General features: G+C 38.2%; 1 protein-coding gene across 2 annotated transcripts in view; it reads left to right on the top strand.

Moving 5' to 3' along the window:
• Window positions 1–21,025, top strand: part of LOC126469547 (glycine receptor subunit alpha-3) — a 478,682-nt gene that overhangs the window by 64,827 nt on the left and 392,830 nt on the right. For both annotated transcript variants that reach the window (XM_050096664.1, XM_050096663.1), the window contains exon 2: window positions 9,375–9,461. In XM_050096664.1, coding sequence (XP_049952621.1) covers window positions 9,379–9,461 — 83 coding nt within the window. In that variant the 5' untranslated portion in view covers window positions 9,375–9,378. The remainder of the gene's footprint in view (window positions 1–9,374; window positions 9,462–21,025) is intronic.

The following is a 21,025-nucleotide window of genomic DNA, read 5'->3' as shown; positions in this document are numbered from 1 at the left end:
CGTGAGAAGAAGAAGCAAATGGAACCGCATGAGGAAGGCCAAGACGCGAATATAGAGAGAAACAGAAACCAGATGAGGAATAACTATGCCTTTAACGGTAACAATAGGGGAAACAACCCACAGTGGCGCGATAATAGAGGACAAAAATTTTCCGCCACAGGAACGTAGGTGAAATCAGGGTAATAATAACTGGAACCCAGCCAATCAAAATGGAAGGGATCAACCAGTGCAGAACTGGAGAGCGAGTGAAGGCCGCAGTACAGAACCTGCACAAATAATCGAAATACGTCCGGCGAACCCTGGCCGTACGCAAGCTGCGCAAAACAGACAAGAATGACTAGGGCGGCACACTCGGCAGCGGAAGAACGCGGCCGGGAACAAAGCAGTGTATAATTAGATTAGATTTTTGTGATTTGTTGGCAATGTTTATTTGTATTAGTATAGGAAGTGTTTTATTTGTGCTTTGTGATTATTTGTTTTATGTTGTGTGTATTTATTTTCCAATTTTTCATGTGCTTGTCTTATTTTGGTATGGCTTGTGTGTATATTATGTGTTTAATGTTAAATTTTGTTGTATGGTGACCACTGGGTCGCTTAGTATAGAAAATTTGCTTCAGCTATGGCACAAACAATATTTAGAAGTATTAGATAAATTGTAGAAGGGGTTATCTTATGTAGATAACTTCCTATACAAAATTTTATGGCAAGGCTATTGGACAGGAGAACTTTCAGGACAAAATCTGGAGCTGTGGTGGATGGATTTGGGGTGTATTGAGCGTGTTGTGATGTGGTAGGTGGATGTTGCGTCCCACCGAATGTGTTGCGTTTCTTGAGACGAGTGCAGGTTATGATGTCCGACGCGGTAGTGTTCTGGACCCACCCGTTGCGTTATCGGCGTATGGCGATTGTGGGTGTTTCGGGTGATAATTATGAGGTGGTCTGTCCGACGCAGTAGTGTTTGAGACGCACCTGTTATCTCAATTGTGTTGATAGTGTGAGTACGGTGATCAAAACGATTATCCGGTGGCCAGTCAATCGAAATTAGGAGATAGGGACGCACCAAACATGGATAATTCGTAATGGGTGCGATGAGGATGTTGTGTGAAAAGGCGAGTTTTGAGCCGTCATAGAAAGACGTAAATCAGGTGGCTAGTCACACGCAATAGCGTGATCGACAGAGCTTATTGATGATTTGGGCCGTAGGAGTGTTGTAGAGACGTATTAGCGACGCTAGCCGAGTCTGGGCTTAACTATTTGAGTTAAGCAGAGACGCTAAAACAACACGCCAGTCAGTTTAAAGGATGATAATGAAGGTCACCACAAAAGATAGATGCTCTCAAGTCCAGCCATGAACCTTGACCACCATCACTGATTTTTACTTGCTGTAACATGCGAAACTAACTCTTGTTTTGTTCAACAGATAAGCATGACGTTGAATTGAGCCTACCGTTACAGACAGAAGCAGACTAGGAGCGGAAGACCAATGCCATAACCAGTCAAAGAAGCACAACGTCAAAGGGGTATTGGAGAAATTCGGAGTTACAGTAACCTACAATAACGTGCAACAAATGTTTTTAATTGTTCACAGATAATAGCAGCAACTGAGCGACGCCCGGGAAAGGAGTTTACTATAAAAGGTCACGGCATGTAGTAGTAGCATGTTGACGTCAACTGTAGAAAGTAGAAATAGAGAAATTAGTAGTTAGAGACCAAGTGGTGATGGGATGACTAAATTAATAAACGTTTATTTTATCCACAGGAACAGACCATCATGATTATTTTTATAATTTTGTTTTGAAAATTTTGTTTAAGAAATGTATTTCTGTAAAATAATTGTAACGTATTGTACGTGATGACGTAAGAGTAAGTGGCTTAGGCAATAAGTAATCACATATAAAATATCGTATCCTTAGTGAGTGCAGTTACACTTTGTGGCGGTGACTGGCCAGCTGACGACGAGCGGGACAGCAGACGAGAACCACGAGGGAACTTCGTCCACATGAGCACGTTTGCTGCTGCTGCCACTGCCGGATCGTGAACGCTTCATTTTTGCACGTTTAATTACGAAGACGTGACAAGTACTGGACGAACGAAGTATACGAGCAGTGTGAGAGTGAGGTGGCCGTGCACTGATTTATATAGGTCATGCCTAGCGCGTGTATGTGGGCGCGGGGTTGTGACATAGAGAGATGACGCTATCTCTCTCTCTCTATCTCTCGCACCGCGCCACGGCAATAGGGACTAGACACGCACCACGTGGTGGATACACTGGGTGCGACCTTATTGTTGTCGAATAACGGGGCTTTGGAATGGTGGCGGTGTTCTGAAAACATTTCATGCCTAGCGCGTATATGTAGGCGGGGGGAGTGTGTCTCTGACGTCGTGGCCACCATCGTGGATAACGGTACTTTGGATGGTACCGGCAATGGAATGGGACTGGCCTTGTTCCAATACTCACATTTTACGGCATTGTGTGCTGCGTATATTAGGGGTAGATTTCGGAGTCGATGGTTGTATGTATCAACATGACAACACACACTGTCATAAAGCAACATCTGAGAGGCAATGGTTGGTGGACAGTAATATCCCTGGAATGGTCTGGCCTATCCAGAGCCCCGGCATGAACGCAACGGTACACCTATGACCGTCGACTTCGATCTTAATAGTTGTTTGGATGCTTTTGATCACATATTTTATATCGATAGCGGTTTTTCCTAAGTTATAGCATACATCATGGCCTATTTTCTGATGTATGCAATTAATTTTAAATTTTGGTAGCAAACGAACTATAACCACGACTTTTATGTGGAACTGTGTGTTTTTTCCGTGGCATTTGAAAGAAGCTTGGAAGAGAACTTCAACAACAGAACATGTGTGGAGCTTGGTCAAATTGTGACAAGGTAACAGAACCGCAAACCACTGAGAGGCAATGGTTGGTGGACAGTAATATCCCTGGAATGGTCTGGCCTATCCAGAGCCCCGGCCTGAACGCAACGGAACACCTATATATATATACGAAATTTAAGTATTCGGAGTTTTCGGTACTTCCTTGTAGATCTCTTGTTTTAAGTTTCCTCACAGATAAAATGCAGGTGGGCACATGAGAGGGCAGGCCATTTTGTGCTTCCCTAACGACAGACCCAACGATCTCCAACTGCTCTGTTAAGGTCTGTAATTAGCTGCAGGATACAGGTATTCTTTCCAGCAGTAGTCATGAAAGTGTAGACCGAGGGAACTCAAGCGGAACGTCACGCAATGGCGCTGACGGTATCCAGGACGTTGGATGGCGTCGAACGCGTCAGAATATCTCATAGCAACACAGCCGGCCTAACTGCAGTACCCTCAGGGGTGTAGGTTACGAGCTCTCGTTTGCTGTCGAAGGGATGGCCCAGCTTCAGGCGTTGGCCGCTATAATGTCGACGCTCTGTTGGATACCGTTTCTGGACATGGATTCGGATCCTCCATTTCTTCTTCAAGGCATTCTTTACAACCTTTCAAAATTTGTTTTGTTACAGCCTGTATATGTGAGCTTAGGTCACAGGTAAAGCTTGTGTATGTATCCTCTTCTATAGAGCGGGATGGGAAGTTGAGTGCGACATGGAATGACTTTGGAAGTAACTGAGCCCTCCTGAGCGGCCCGCTTCCCCACTGCTTACACAACACTCTCCTCCTCCTTTTATATTGGCGGATACGCCTCTCGTGACATTTACTCGTCACTACCACATTACATTGAAGATAGGACCGTGCGGTTACTTTTGGTCAGATAGTGTATTTAGTCGTCTTCGATATACAGGGTGTTTCAGAAGGAATAGTAAGTATTTTAAGAGGCTCGAGTATAGACTAATTCGAATAAAATATTCCATACAATATATGCTCCATTTTTATTGGTTACAGAGACATAGGTGTTAGAATGCAACCCTAGAAAACACTCACAGAAGATGCTACTCAAAAGCAAATGATTAAGAACGGTGCATGCTGCAAGATATCCCAATAGATGTCCAGCGTCTCGGCAGTTATTTATCAACCTCTCCAACCAGTTACGTGAAAGTGGTAGTGCAACATGTGGACATCGTAACACAAGGGAACAAATGACGGCAGAAGTGGGGGAAGTTAACGTTCTTGCTGGGAAATTAATGTTCTTGTTGCAGGTGCAGTTGATCCGCAGGTCAGTTCCCGCGCAATCGCACGAGGAAGTGGAACGAGTGGCCAAGTGTCCTACGCATTCTCCATCGACATGGGTTCCATCCCTATTCACATCTCTCTCCATCAAGAGTAGCATGGAAACGATTATGAGAAACGTGTTGGCTTCTGTACGTGTACATTAAGACAGGAGGATACTCCAGATGTTTAATGCATCTTGTTTAGTGCTGAAGCTACATTTACCAATCATGGCCAGATAAACCGGCGAGACATGCACTACTGGTCTGCTGACAATTCCGGTTGGCTTCGTCAAGTGGAACGTCAGCGTCCATGGAGTGCAAACGTGTGGTGTGGGATAGTAAACCATCAGCTCATAGGCCTGATTTTCATAGACAGAACACTGAACGCCCACAAGTATCGCAGTCTCCTAACAGATCATCTTCCGTGAATGTAGAAGACGTTCCTCTGCAAAATAGAAGAAAAATAACGTGTCTTCACGAATTGTTTCCAAATCGTTGGATTGGACGCAGTGGACCTGTACCTTGGCTGGCCCATTCCCCGAATTTTGCGCCCGTAGACTTTTTTCTGTGAGGAAAGCTGGAAGACACTTTCTACAGGGACATACCTATCACACCCGATGATAAGCAACGACGTATCACTGTAGCCTGCCCCAACATCTAGGCTGAAATGCTAGCACGTATGCTGCAGTGGTTCCATACCAGACTGGAAACGTGTATTGCCGCTGCCGCTTGTCATTTTGGCACAACCTGTGATGGTCAATTGTCTCATTACTGGTCAGAATCCACATAATGTATGTACTTTTTTAGTGTGTGCTACCACAGATATTGTACAAGTGTCGGCGGGGCAACTTTTGGAAGTACGACATCTCGTAAATGATTTGCACTAGAAACCTGCAACAAACATCACTGCCCGCAGCTCGTGGTCGTGCGGTAGCGTTCTCGCTTTCCACGCCCGGGTTCCCGGGTTCGATTCCCGGCGGGGTCAGGGATTTTCTCTGCCTCGTGATGGCTGGGTGTTGTGTGTTGTCTTTAGGTTAGTTAGGTTTAAGTAGTTCTAAGTTCTAGGGGACTGATGACCATAGATGTTAAGTCCCATAGTGCTCAGAGCCATTTGAACCATTTGAACAAACATCACTGACATTCTAATTTATCCTAATTTTATTCTGTTAAAGTGAATAGGCATTGTTACCTTTAGAAAAGTGTATTTTTGTACAGAAAATACACTTCCTAAGTATTACTACAATATTTTGATCGGCTAACAATACGAGCTCTGGGAAAACCGCACATCAGTAGCACTTTTCGTTTCCTCAATATCTGTGGTGCAAGTTTTAGGTGATTCAACCTGTATATGAATTGCGTTATTTTTGTTGTTCGTAAATTGTAATACCAAGACATGTTCCGTATCCTTGTAAAAGTGATCTATGGATGAATAAAGCTGCTACTACTGCTAGGGTTAGTACTATTGTACCAGAGTCATATAGCTCAGTGAAAACACGAGTAAAAATGATTACTCTGCAAGGTCGCATTACTTCCAGGGAATATGTGATCATTTTGAATGATCACCTCTATCCCATGACACAATATTTGTTCTGTAGTGGTGATGCTGTGCTCCAAGACCAGAGGCTCCTGTTCACAGTGCTCGCATCGTCCAGTTTTGTGAGAACGAGTATGAATTGTCGCATCGTCCCTGACCACCACAGTCACCAGATTTCAATATTATTCAGCCTTTGCGGTCTACGTTGGCGAGAAGGGTGTGTGATCGCTATCCATCCCCTTCACCGTCACCTGAACTTGCTACTGTTTTGCAGGAAGACTGGTATAAGATTCTCTTGATGTATTCATTCCGAGACAACAGGAAGGTGTGCACCTCACACCAGCTATCTGAGTAGCTGTCTCTAACGTGTAGTGCACACCAGAGCCATTTAGAATGACCCTGCAGGTCACTTGTTACATATAAAATATCGGATCATTTGCATTTTATATTCGCACTAATAGAATTTCGCTAAGACTCATACCATTCTTTTTCAATAACTGTTACGAAAACACAAATGGACAAAATATTTTGGAAATACGAGGGCCGTTCAGAAAGTAACCTCCGGTTGATTTAAAAAAATACACCAAGTTAAATAAAAATATTTTAATATATACATCTTACAACTACATCTTTGCACTATTTTTCTACATAGTCTCCATAGCGATTGAGGCACTTATCGTATCTCTTCACAAGCTTTGAAATTCCTTCTGCATAAAAATCACCCGCTTGTGCCTGGAGCCAGCCTGTGACCGCATCTTTGAGCTCTTCGTCATCATCAAACCGCTGTGACCCGAGCCATTTCTTCAAATGCATGAAGAGGTGATAATCACTTGGCGCCAGGTCTGGGCTGTAAGGTGGATGGTTGATAACGTCCCACTTGAAGGACTCAAGAAGGGCCGTTGTTCTGCGAGCAGAGTGAGGACGGGCGTTATCGTGCAAAAAAAACGATACCGGAAGTCAGCATACCACGGCGTTTGTTCTGTATAGCCCGTCGTAACTTTTTTATTGTTTCACAGTACACGTCTTGATTAATGGTCGTACCACGTTCCATGAATTCAACCAACAACACCCCTTTGGCATCCCAAAACACCGTTGCCATCAGTTTTCTGGCAGAAAAATCTTGCGAGGCTTTTCTTGGTTTGGTAGGCGAATTTGAATGTGCCCACATCTTTGATTGTTCTTTTGTCTCAGGGTTCACGTACTTAATCCAGGTTTCGTCACCGGTCACGATTCTGTTTAACAATGGTTCCCCTTCGTCCTCATAACGTGACAGAAAGTCTAATGCAGAGGCCATTCTTTGAGTTTTGTGGTGGTCGGTAAGAATTTTGGGCACCCATCGTGCACAGAACTTACGGTAACCCAATCTTGCTATCACTATCTCGTACAAGAGAGTCTTAGAAATCTGTGGAAAACCAGTAGACAACTCCGACATTGAGAAACGTCGATTTTCACGAACTTTTACATCAACTGTCTGAACGAGTTCGTCAGTCACCAATGATGGTCTACCACTCCTCTCTTCATCATGAACGTTTTCTCGTCCACTTTTAAATAAACGTACCCATTCACGGACAACTCCTTCACTCATAACTCTTGGTCCATACACGGCACAAAGCTCACGATGAATAGCTGCTGCAGAATATCCTTTGGCTGTAAAAAACCTTATGACAGCACGCACTTCACATTTGGCGGGGTTTTCTATTGCAGCACACATTTCAAACTGCCACAAAAACTAAACTAGCGCAGGTACGACGTTGACTCGACCACGGCTTGATGCCGACTGACCTGTTGAGTGCGTGAACGCACAGATGGCGTCGCTACTCCCCCCACAACCTGCACTGTGACCAATCGGAGGTTACTTTCTGAACCGCCCTCGTAAGTTCTGATGAAAATAGTGCAATGCTTGAGTTTCAAATTAGTTCCAGTGTTAAATTGTCGGAAATTCTTTCATCTCTGTTGGAAAAGAAAAAAATAAAATACTTATTTTCTATGCAAATCAACAAAATTGTCATAATTTTTTTTTGGGGGGGGGGGTGGATTAGTGCAGACGTTAATGTACTATGCCTTACCACATTTCAGAACATCACAATAACTATGAGCAATAACGTAAAGATAGGTAGTTCATTATCAAACGACGACGTGAGACTTTAACAAGCGAAAGAATAATTTCTTTACCGAAGAGTTTCTTCAAACTCACATGAAAAAGGCAGCACAGCAAAGCAACATGTTAGTTTCCAAACAGACGTTTTTTTGTTGCAGTAAGGGACCGCGTCATGGTGAATACAACGGTTCTCATTAGATGAGATTGGGCGTGATTGGCGCTGGATTGGGTGACCATGTGGACCGCCAAGCGCTTTTGACCTCCCGGCATGCCGTTAGCCTCGTGATGCCAACTGAGGAGCTACGCGATCGAGTAGTGACAGCTCCTTGTCATGAAAACAGACAACGGCCGGGAGAGCGGTGTGCTGCCCCTCGGATTCTGCGTTTAGCGTTCCACTATCCAACAATACCTCTGCATGCTGGAATAACATTTGTCTGGCCAGAGCAAGGAGACAAGCAACAGCGACACTGTTCCTGGACGTAGAGAAGACATTTGACTACGTCTGGCACGATGGCCTAATTTTCAAGCTAGATCAAATAGGGCGTCCAGGACATATAATCTGGATCATTGACTCTTCGTTATAGGACGACAGTTCTACATAAGGAACGGAAACATGTTCAGCCAGATACGGCGGATTGCGGCTTGAGTCCCACAATGCTCGGTTTTTGGCCTCGTCCCTTACATCATCTACACAAATAACATTCGGAAGCAAGCTGGCGGAGAGGCTGCTCTCTATTCCGATGATACTGGCATATGCAAAAGCAGTCGCAGATTCCTCCACATACACCGCAACCTGCAACACCTGGATAAGATTACACAGATCGGTGGAAAATGAAGATCAACCCCACAAAGTGCCAGGCGATCTATTTTATCCCCAAAATCAAGCTCCCTCATCGTCAACTCACCATTGACGCCAAAGAATTGATCTGGAGAAATTCAGTAACGTACCTTGGCCTTGAAATAGATGGACGCCAAACGTGTAACAAGTATCTCACCACTGCAGCGAACAAAGGCTGCGCACTTTTCTATAAGCTGTATCCCCTCCTGAAAGTGACGGATTGATCGTTCAGTGCAAACTCCTCCTCTAGCGCTAGGTTAGACTTCCGGTCATCTTGTATGGCTCGGAAGTGTGGTCTATTGGGTCAGACACAGCACTAACACGACTGCAGGGCCTACAAAACAAAGTTTTTCGTGTCAGCTCCGATATGTCCCCAACACACACATAAGAGACCTTTTGTGGCAACGCACCATTTAAAAAACTTATTCAGGACAAATCCACGAAATTTTACGAAACATCACAAACTTCGCTCCACATTCTCATTTAAAATTTAGGACACGAACCACCAGAAGCTTCTCACAAACGCCACTTCAGGGACCAATAACATACAGACAAAAACACCAAGCAGACGCTTACACACTGAAAACACACAGAGAACTGCAATCCCTCAAATTCACGAAATCCCCTAGCACCTTCTGAAGTTAGATAGACACAGCCCAGTGGTGCTTCATACACAACATATACAACCATAGCCTTCGTTGTCTCGGTACGTTGAAGTTGATCATTGGATGGTTGCGGTTGCAGGAAGATGGCGGCCGGGCGGGAGACACAGCTGCCTTGGCTGATGCTGGCGCTGCTGCTGGGCGCCGTGTCTGCTGGGGATTACAAGGAGTGAGTACCATACATTCACCAGTACACCTGTAGTTTACACACGTACTTTCAGTTTGGATATACAATGGATATAAGTTCTGGACGCACTTTGCACGGTTCCCATTTATGTATAATGCACTAAATAGATGCTTTCACCAAGCCAGAAATATTGGATTTTAATTTACTCAGAGTATCTCAAACATGTAGGATAAACAATGATGTGGACGGTGGTGGATCCGAGGCTGAGTACTTAGAGATAAGAAACATGTGGCGAAAATCAATATTTCAGTCGATACAGTGTCTTGAAGGAGCAGTACATGTTAGGCATATGTGTGTACTCTGCTTATGGTTCATAATGCAAATCTGTCATTCGCGTAGACGTACGCCAGAACTTGCTGAGTTCCACTAGAAAGAACTGTTCGCACAGTAGAATTTGATGAGATGGTGTTGGATCGTGTTCAAAAAGATTATTTCACAGTACCTGTCGACTTGCCTCTGAAATGCCAAATTCAAAGAACTGGTGAAGAATTAAAAAAAAAAGTGTGGAAGCAATGAGATCAATGATTTTACACATAAAATTCCTTTGTATTGTATGTATTGAGACTATCAGTTATTACTTAGAACATTTACTATGAGCTTAGGTTGTTGTTAGGTTAAGTTGTTTATGCCAAAAAATAAATAAATAAATATTCATATTCAACCCTTAGTTCCTTATCTCAATGGAATAAGTTTAAGATCTTCTACCATCTATTAATTTTCACCCCAAAGATTACTGACACCTTTTTCATAGAGCATGGTTACCCACACACAGCAATGACATGATGAAGTTTTCATTTTTGCGAAAGTAATTCGTGCTAAGGTATGGTGTCATGGTTACGGATCAGATACAAGCTAATTTTTGTTCTTGTTCTTTAATATCCTTTTACATTGAATTAGTACCATTTTCAGAGGCCTGTTGATAGGGATGACTGAAGTTACTGAATTTGCCTGATTTGTATACGATTACACACAAAACTATTCTTTACCAATGGAAATTTTGTGTTATTTCTCTGTTAAATATTAGGTTGCTCAGCACTACATTAAGATAATTTATGTGGAGGGTCTGTAACTCTCAAAACAAACACATGAACATATTTTTCAGTTTATTCCCTCCAGCAATGGAGCACTTCCTATTATATTATGATAAAATCCTAATACATACTTCAATGAACCATGGTTCTCCTGCAAGCTTCATCTTGCAAACACCATAGTACACAGTAAGTGTTTCTTGCTTTAACAGAAATAGGAAGAAATGAAAACGAAGACATCTGAGGCAGCATTTAAACGACAGCACAGTCTTTTTATTTGAAGTGATACTTCAGTTTGTCGAATGAATCGTTAGCAGCTGAACATACACCCTCCTTGTAGAATTACCACTAATTATCTATGCACACCTGGAGGATTTTAGAATGATAAACTCAGTGATGTAAGAATCTTAAGTTTGGTTTCAATTACAACCACTCTTAGCTATTTGATTTACGTTGTTATTACTGAAATGAAATATTATTATGTTATGTCATTTAACAATTACAGTTTTCAATCATTGTTTTGCCTGGGACTTTAAACAAAAGGCACAGAAAAGGAAAGACACTTTTATGTAAAGCTGGATCCAGAGGTACTGTTGACTTTGGTAGCTACAGCATTTGTAAGACACACTGAATACTGTTTCCTTTACAGGTAAATGCCATATCATAAGTGTAATGAAATTTTCATTTCCTCGGCAGATAAGGAATGGGATGACAATTTATCTTGTGTGTTGCATGTACAAGTTATTCTGCAATTATGAAAAAAGATGTAAGATAGGAACTATCATTTCTCCATTGTTTATTACAGTTTGTTTACAAAAGACTGTATAAGCCCAAATTTTGGGGCAGGCAGCAGTTTTAATCTACTGCTGCCAAAAACCTTTTGGTAAAAGGAATAGGGCCATTCAACACAATTTATGAATTAAAATTTAACTGAATAACATGAGATAAACTCAGAAAACTTATAAAGTTTAGCTAAATATTAAAATGATTGAAAAAATTTAAAACCTCACACAAGAAAAAATTAAAATTTTACATAAAAATAGTCACAACCTTTTTTTATTCTTAAAACTCTAATTTTTTCAGTATTTCAGTATTTCATAAACGTTCTATTTTTTAAATCTAATATTTTCTTTGTTTTCATTCATAAAAATCTAATATACTGTTTATTTTTCATTTTCAAAAATGTAATTATTTATCATTTTTATAAAATTTAATAATTTTTTTATTTTTCAGTTTTTAAAATATAGTATAGTTTATTTCCTTATAAATTATAGCATAAAACAGTGAAGTCGTATAAATTATCTCTCCCAAATCTAGCATTCATCTTGTATTTGTGTTTTTAAAGATGTAATAAATTATAAAAAATAAAATATGACGACTATGTGGCACAAATTTTACTTTGACAAAAGTTTTTTTCTTGAAAGAACAGAAAACCAAGAGAGAAACAAGTTAAATGTAATGTTTAGCAATATTGTTTTAAGCCATCTTTAACTATAGAACATAATGATGGTATTGATAATTTTGTAGGTGTTTATTGTGAAGAATGGTACATATTGGAATTTTATAGTTGTGAGGAAACAGATATAGATGTTTTGAAAGAATCTGGAAAGAAAACAAATTGTCTCCTTTTTATGAATATAAAAAATAGCGAATTATTATGAGGAAATAAATACAGATATTTTGTGAGAAGATAAAAATCAAACTCTCTCTTATCTATTACTGCAAGAAATATAGAAAATTATTGTTATTATTATGAGGAAACAGTCTTATGAAATTTATAACATACAGAAAATAGTGAAAGATTATATTTTTTCATGCACATTGCTTTTAAAATTTCCCCATTCAGTAACCAAATAATCTGAATGTGAATATTCGAACATTATCAGGTTAATTCCTTTCAAGAAAAATAACATAAGCTAAAGTATTATTAGCAATTTTATCAGTAGAAGTAGCACATAATTTCATAGTTGTTTTTTTATTTGCCTCAATATTTTTTCTTTTAGTCATATTTACAATATGAATAGGATAATTCGTAATGAAATTATATAGCTTTATATCAGAATCTCCTTTTAATTGTGTAATTATTTAAAATCATGAAATGAATCATAAGCTTTTCAAAAATTATTTGATGGATCTTATTTCCACATTTCTTGAGGACAAATTTCATTTCTTTCATTGTTAGTTAACATTCAGTAATTTAACATTAACAAATAATATGGAATCAGCCTGTTTATATTGGTACAGCTGTATTTGATTTATCAAAAGAATTAATGAATGATTTTCGCTACAATATTATGTAACCAAAATATTGAGGAAATATCAAAGTTTATCACCATGGTACTGATAGTTTAGTGATTATCTAGAAAATAATATTTATAATATACCTCAAAATAAAAAGTGTTGGGAAAAATGAAGGATGAGCATGAAGGAAAAATAATGGAACAATTTTGTGGTTTACGAGCGAAAATGTATGCATATAAAATTGGTGATAAATAAGGGAAAAAATCAAGAGGAGTGAAGATATGCGTTATTAAAAATAAAATATGTTTATGAGATTATAAAGATTATTTATTTAACAATACAGAACAATGCATTTAATATAAAGTGCGAAACATAAACTTTATCAAGTTGAAGCCAATAAAAAGGTACTGAGTCCATATGATAATAAGAGATATGTTTTAGAAAATAAAATACATACATTAGTGGATAGACATTGTTCAGTTAAATAATTATAAAATTATTTTATTTAATAATTGTATTTAAGCCATTATTTAATAATTTCTCTACATAGTTAAATGAATAACATTAATCACCTTCCAGACAATCATATTTGGTGTCTAAAATATAAAAAATTGACTGATACACATAATTCAAATAGAATAAAAAGAAAGGAACAGAAAACAAAGAACAGAATATATCTGTTTAGTACTAAAAAAAGTAAATTTGCTAAAAAATTTGTAGGTGCTGTAATATGTTCTAATGATAATATTTGAGAAGAAATAATTAATGAATTACAGAAACTGAGGAGAAAAAAGTTTACAAGTAGAAATGTTATTTCTTTGGTGTAGATCATTTATGGCAAATTGATGTAGTAGGAGTGGATTCAGGTAATTTAAAAGGAATTTCAAAAATAAATGAAGGATATTAATATTTATTAACTATAATTGATGTTTTTTTCAAAATTTGCTTGGGTGTCCTAGGTTAAGGATAAAACAGCTAGAAAATAACTGATTCTTTTGTAAAATTTTAAAACAAAGACATCCAAGAAATTTACAAACAAGTAATGGACAAGAATTTTATAGCAAAGATTTTCAAGAATTTTTGAAAAATATATTTAATCATTATACAACTATTAGGGAATTAAAAGCATCTGTTGTTGAAGTCTTTATAGAATACTAAGAGAAAAATATGAAAAAGTTGATTTAGAAGGAAATTATAAATGGATCAATATAGTTTCCAAAGTAATTGACGAATATAATAATAAAAAACATTCAACAATAAAAATAAAATGAAAAGATGCAAATAAAGAAAACGAAAAAATTTATTACAAACTGTTTATGTAGCAAATTTTGAAGAAATAAGCATAAATATAAAATAGGTGATACAGCAAGAGTAAGTACATTAAAAGGAATTTTTGAAAAAGTCTGCACACTAATTGGTCAACAGAAATTTTCGAAATTGAAAAAGTTATGCAATCATATGCGAGGCCTGTCTAAAAAGTATCTGACCTTTGGCCAAAAAAAAATTTTGAATAGCTGATGGGGTTCAGACCCTAATCCCCTTCAAAGTTGGCTCCTTGTGCTTGCACACACTTAGCCCACCAATCCTTCCACTGCTGGAAACACCTCTAGAAGTCTTCTTTTGGAATGGTGTTCAGCTCTGTCGTCGTGTTACACATTATATCTTCTCTACTCTCAAAACAGGATCCTTTCAGTGGCGTCTTCAATTTTGGAAACAACCAGAAGTCTCGAGGAGCCATGTCTGGAGAGTAGTGAGGTTGACAAACGGCTGTAATTCCATGTTTGGTCTAGAAATTTTGGATCAGGTGGGATGAATGTGTGGGGGCGTTGTCGTGATGCAGTTGGCAGTTTATCGCTGTCCACATGTCTCGTCTTTTGCACTGAACTGAGTCACAGAGTAACCGGAGAACAGCTTGACAGTACTCCTTTGTCACTGTTTGTCCTTTTCTAATGCACAATTCCACAGACATCAAAGAAGACAGGCAGCATCACCTTGATTTTGCTTCACACCTGCCGCACTTTCTTTGGCCTTGGAGACGCTTCCATTGTGACGACTGTCTTTTTGTTTCTGGATCGTACCCGTACAGCCATGACTCATCTCCAGTTATCACAGTGGTCAGAAACCCAGGATCAGTGTTGGTGGTGTACAGAAGGTCCTGTGCAACGTCAAAACGGTCTTTTTGTTCTGGCGACAACAACTTGAGCACGAATTTCGCAGCCACTCGGTGCATGTTCAAATCATAATGCAAAATTGCATGTGCAGAATCTTTATTCACTCTAGCCTCTTGGGCAGTGTCCAGCACAGTCAGGCGACGATTTGCCGTCACCAAATTTTCCACCCTTTCAACAACAGCTGCACTCCGAGCAGTTTGAGGCCTGCCAGAACGCTGGTCACTCTCCGCTGATGTGTGGCCATTTTTTAATCTGTCATACCACTCCTTAATTTGTGTTACACCCAGTGCATCTTCTCCAAACACCTGCTGAATCTTACGAATTGTTTCTTTTAGAATCACCAGGCTTTTGACAAAATTTGATGCAGTATCTTTGCTCAACACGTTCAGTCATCTTGAAAAATCGGTAATCTGACGAACACTTTGTGTAGCACCTCACTCAGCGACTGACAGGCAGCATCTGATGTGCTCGAAGGTAGGAACAAAATTCATGTATGCACACAAAGGTCTCTTCCTTTACTGTGTACAGTGGTGAACATTATTGTCTCTAATTTGCATGGGTAAATCAAAGGTCAGGTACCTTTTAGACAGACCTCATATAAATTAAAAGCTTTAGATGGAGAAGAAGAGACAGGAAATTGAAGCACAATATATGAACAACAATATATCTTATTGAAAAAGTTATAAAAGAAAAATGATAAAGTTTTTGTTAAATAGCTTGGTTTTGTTAATTATCATGATAGTAGGGTTTCTAAAAATAATGTTATTATATAAAGTAAAAAGATCATTTTATCAAAAATTATTAGTAAGTGTTTATCATTATATTTAATTATTCCAATTTTCCAGAAATTTTTATAAGACTTTTTTTTATTTTCCTAATAAATGTTGTTGTATTTAAATGGAAACCATCAGATCTAAGATCTGCAAAAATTGTGAGGTTGAGAAATAGCTGATAATTTTACTTCACAGAAATATACAAAACATGGTTATAGAACAATGTGTAGATTTTGTTTGGATAAATATCAAATATATGTCTTCCACATATGGAAAGCATTTGGTTTTTAATTGTATTAAAAATCATTAATTATATTAAAAATCAAATTCTTTCTAAAATGTTTCTAAATACTATTACAAAGAACTTTTAAGTCGAATTCCAAGTGATGGATATTGGAATTCATTATTATTATTTAAAAATGATGAAACCTAAATAATGATGAAGAATATGTAATTAAAAAATGTATAAATTGTCAGTATATGAAAGACTTAATTGGTTTTTTTTTATAAAAATCTGACATCTAAAGAGAATTATTTGAATAAACGTAAAAATATTTTCTACAATACAAAAAAATAAAAAATAAATTCTGCATAAAAGAGTGTTTTTAAAATTTTTGAATAGTTCGAAAATAATAACATGAAACACAATATTTTGAAAGTAACACCAGATGTATTACTCAGTAAATCTACAAAAAGGTTTTCCAAATTTGTTGAAGTTATGAGATTAAAGTCTATTGTGATGGCTGGGAATATAACTTTGGAATCAAAGAACAGATAATTGATTTCTTTTTTAAATAGAAAACATAAATATATTAAATATTAAATTTATGTTAATTAAAGATAAGAACTTTATTGGATTTTTAAAAATTTCTATTACATTTTTAAAATATGATAATAATATATTTTATTAGATTTTTAAAAATGAAAAATGAAATATGTTAGATTTTTAAAAATTAGATTTTAAAAATGAATAATTAAAAATTTTATAGATTTTTAGGAAATGAAAAATAAAAAAAATATTACATTTTTGAAAATGGAAAACAAAAAACAGTTATTAGATTTTCTAAAAATTAAAAAGTGTGTGAATATTTTTGTGTAAAATTTTAATTTTTTTGTGTGAGATTTTTACATTTTTCGAATCATTTTCATATCTGATTAAAATTTATAAATTTTCTAATTTTTCATTTATTATAATCAGTTAAATTTTTATTAATAAAATGAGACGAATGGCCCTTTTCTTTAACCTAAGTTTTCAGCAGTAGTACATGAATATTGTCGAGTGTCCCAAAATTTGGGGCCGCATTGGTAATTTCCATCTGCTTGTATATGTTTTCTATCACAAGACTTTACACGTCAAATAATGGAGTTTAACGACTGAACCAAATGCTTTGCAATTCTGGCTGGTTAGCTGCTTATTTTATTTCTGAAAAATTAAAATGAAATGCGTAGATCGCTTTTGAACAGTGCAAAGAGATGTATTTTAAAGGAGTGTCTCTCTCTCTATACTTGTGAGACAGGTAGCGAAAACTAGAACATCAGTGCAAGTTCGTACACTGGAAAAGAGACAGTTATGAGTCTTCACAACCACTAGAAAACTTTATAAATTATATCATGTTCTATTCAAGTCCATTTTCCCTATCTTTCAGAATTTTTCCTTCGAATCCGAAAGGTTTCGATGTTTTTCGGTATAGTACGTTTACTGTTTAACATCTTGGCCAAGAAACACAGGAAGCACTCAGAATGAATAAACTATGTCTAGTTTCGAATTAGGTATCAGGAAAGTTTACTTTCTATCATCTTGTATGCCATAGTTTCAATACATATAACAGTGAAAGAGTGTAGTGTAAATCTGCAGTGCAGATTAAAAGTTAAATCTATGTGGTCACCACATCTGTTATGCGAATTTACAATTCTTATAACTTTGTATAGTCCAATGGTCATTTTACAAACAGGGATTATTCAAACAGCAGAAGCCTGGTAGTTCACATGGTCCTCAAGTTCCTTGTAAAAGTAGTTCAGATAAAATGTGTAGAGACTGAGGTTTCTTCCCTTACTCCATTGTCCCCTCACGAAGGAGTCTGAGTAGGTCTTATTCAAATACAAAATGGAGCTATGGAATCAGCCACAGGAGAAAATTCCCCTGCTCTTGCTCAGAGACATAGGTCAAGCAGATCTTCACACACCATATCTACAAGTTGCGATGTTAACGTTTACTGATCCATAGCATACTGTGAAATAATAATGTGACGATATACATTATAAAATAATAGATATTAACATAAAAAGTAACATATCGTAATTGATACTGACTTTATAAAATAACAAAACAATTAATCAGGTGCAGTTGAAGACCTATATATTTGAAATGAGGAGTACTGCAGATTTTCTCCAGATGATAATATTTCTTGGCGTATTACCATTCTGGCGGCAACTGACACTTTACAACACACATTTATTTTCTGGCTTTTTGGGGTGACATATTTAAAAACGATAATGAGATGAGAAAACTCTTTCTTGAGACGAAAATTAAAACGATGTCCTTGCCCGACATTGTATTGCAATTCATCAATGCATAAGAATTGGCGCAGTACAAGGTTGTACACTTTTCCTACTGGCATTAAATTTGCAAGAAAAAGGAAGATAAAAATTTAACATCCTGACGCAAACTAGGCCATTAGAGACGGAGAATAAGCTTGGATTGTGAAAGGATGGGGAAGGAAATCGATCACGTCCTTTTCAAACGAAAAGTTGCGGCATTGCATTATACGATTTCGGGAAACTAGAGGGAACCTAAAACAGGATGGTAGGACTGGAGTTGAACCAAATTTTGTCCCCAATGCTACACCTCGCTCGGTGTTAAGTTTGAGGAACCTCTGTTCTTGGCTCTTCATAAAGCGGAAGTATGCTAACGATTAATAAAATAGTCTGGAACACCATTTGAAATCCATCTCCCGCCTCCACTTGAGATTAAGTACTCTCCAATCACAGTAATGTGAAGTACACTTAGAAACGAATTGACCAATACTGCAGTCGTCATATCAGGACAATACCTTAATCCCTTGTCTATGGGACATTCGCTAGGAAGTAGACCTGTTGGTGTACAGACTAGTTGTGTCCAGAGGTCAGCCTGACTGCCTACTCCTCCTCAAACAGCCAATCATAATCCTCCTGAAATTGAATGCCTTTCTTCTAACACGCCTTATTACACAGGATGTCCCAGAAATGCTGTGACAAACTTCGAGGGCTTGTAGACAGTGTCCTGAGGACCAAATTGAGGATAGGAACCCGTATCTGGAAATGTCATCCAATGACGCTACAGAGCGTTGAAGTTATAGGCCCCAGCGTCTGCTGCTAGGCCACCCCATCGGCAGCAAACGTGACTTTGTAAACTGACGTAACGTCTCCAACGTTGCTTGTTGTTCAGCGATAGTGACTGATAGTCACGATCGTTAGTGGAGAAGATGAAGCTAGCTGCTGTGTAGACAGGCCTTGTCTCCTATGACTGCGGTGCTCTTTGGCCTCAGTGGATGAATGTTTCAGGTATGTATTTCCAGCTGCAGTTAATTTTTCTCCTGCGATCCTCTAAAATATCTATTGTTTTTCCGTATGTAGGAGAAAAATAGTCTGCGTCAACATGCAAAGTGACCTTTTCTGCTGAAGGGTCGGCCTAGCGGCAAGCGCCGGCGCCTGTAACTTCGACTCGCTGTTGTGTCCTGGCTGATGTTTCTAAACAAGGTTCCTATTCTCGATTTGTGCCTCAAGACAAGTCATTCGCTACATTTGTGGGGCATCCTGTGTGCGCAGCTCCTTGCATGGTATTGGGAATACCCCTTGACCTTTTCAAGAAATATTCCTCCAATTTATTTGATATTTTGGTAACCACAAATCTTCCCTGCCTCCCATAATTATGCTCATTTAATACCGTAACACGAACTTGATTAAAGTTAAACATTTTTTTTTTTGCTGTTGTATATTCGTTTGAGACACAGCGACGGCCATTATTACGCTTCATTGTTGCATACAAATATTCACGTACGCACAATGCTTCTTTCGTAACGTGTCTGTTTTTGGAATTGGATGAGCGATTCCACGGGGCTCTCGCGGCTACTATACGAAACCGTGACAGAACCCCGTCTCGTATCTTTTTTAGTTCAATCTAGTAAAGGTCCTAGATTGATGATAAAACTCAAGAAGCGGTCGAAAGAAGGTTCTGTAAACTCCCCCTTTGTATGTGGATTACTCCTTTTGGATTCTTCCAGCCTTAGCCTACCATCTGCCTTCAAATCATTCCAGACGCGTACTCCTAGACATCTTACGGTTGTGGTTGTTACCAGTGAGTGATCACTAGCGCTGCAGTCAACAATAACGGCTCTTTCCGTATACTGTCTCATGAGAAATATTTCCCGTTTGTTTATGTTGAGGACCAACTACATGCCACTCGTCCAAGCGTGGATCATTTGCGGATCATATTGCATTCCGCTGCAAATTCTGGCTTCCCCACTTTCTTTTATCGCATAATACCATTCGTAGATATCGTCACGGATCTTCAGATGTCTTCATCACATTATTTATATGTTTTGCAATATAATACCGTAGGAAACGAATTCAACAGTTTTTACAACAAAACATTTGAGGATCTTGCATTCGCAAAGTTAAGAATATTACTGGAACTAAAAGCACAAATGACGCCATGAACAATGAGGAAGACCAATAGTTTATCAGCTATTGGTATACACATTTGGTGTGTTTTAACGGGCTTCAGCATACCTAGATACTAAAAACGACGATGAATCGTACTGAGGTCAGCTCGGCCCATGTCGAACAACTTTTGCAGAATGACGTAAACTGGCAGGCACATAATAAAGGCACAGTTAAGTTTTGCAACCTTCCTGGACAAGTAGCTGCTTTGCGTACTGGAAGCTTGATAACATGTTGCCAAGAATTCCGACGATAGCTGCATGAAAGTAATATTCTGGGTGTAAAAGCTTAAGATCTACAGCACAGCAGAAAAAATATGCTTTCCATATTTGCGTTATCTTTTGAAGAACGAGTTTCATAGATCCTACCAGTTCATTTTTCTCCACTGATTTTCAAAGAAATTTGTCTAGAATTAGGAAACAGAAGTACAGTCTAAGCTAATAGCATATAGAACGAAGAAGAGTTCATTATAAAGAACTGAAATGGAAAGCAACGGCCGAGTAAAGAAGGCCGTGACCTACCTGCTCGTCAGTGCAACATCAACTAACGTTTGTGTAAACAAAGCCCAGAAGTAATGATTTAGATTAACGTCAGTTATGAAGACGTGTAGAAAAGTGATCAAGATGGCAGTCAGG

Source organism: Schistocerca serialis, chromosome 3 (genome assembly GCF_023864345.2).
Source record: "Schistocerca serialis cubense isolate TAMUIC-IGC-003099 chromosome 3, iqSchSeri2.2, whole genome shotgun sequence".
Classification (NCBI taxonomy): Eukaryota; Metazoa; Arthropoda; class Insecta; order Orthoptera; family Acrididae; genus Schistocerca; species Schistocerca serialis.
Note: the sequence above shows the minus strand (reverse complement) of the source record. Positions and strands in the feature narration are given on the sequence as shown.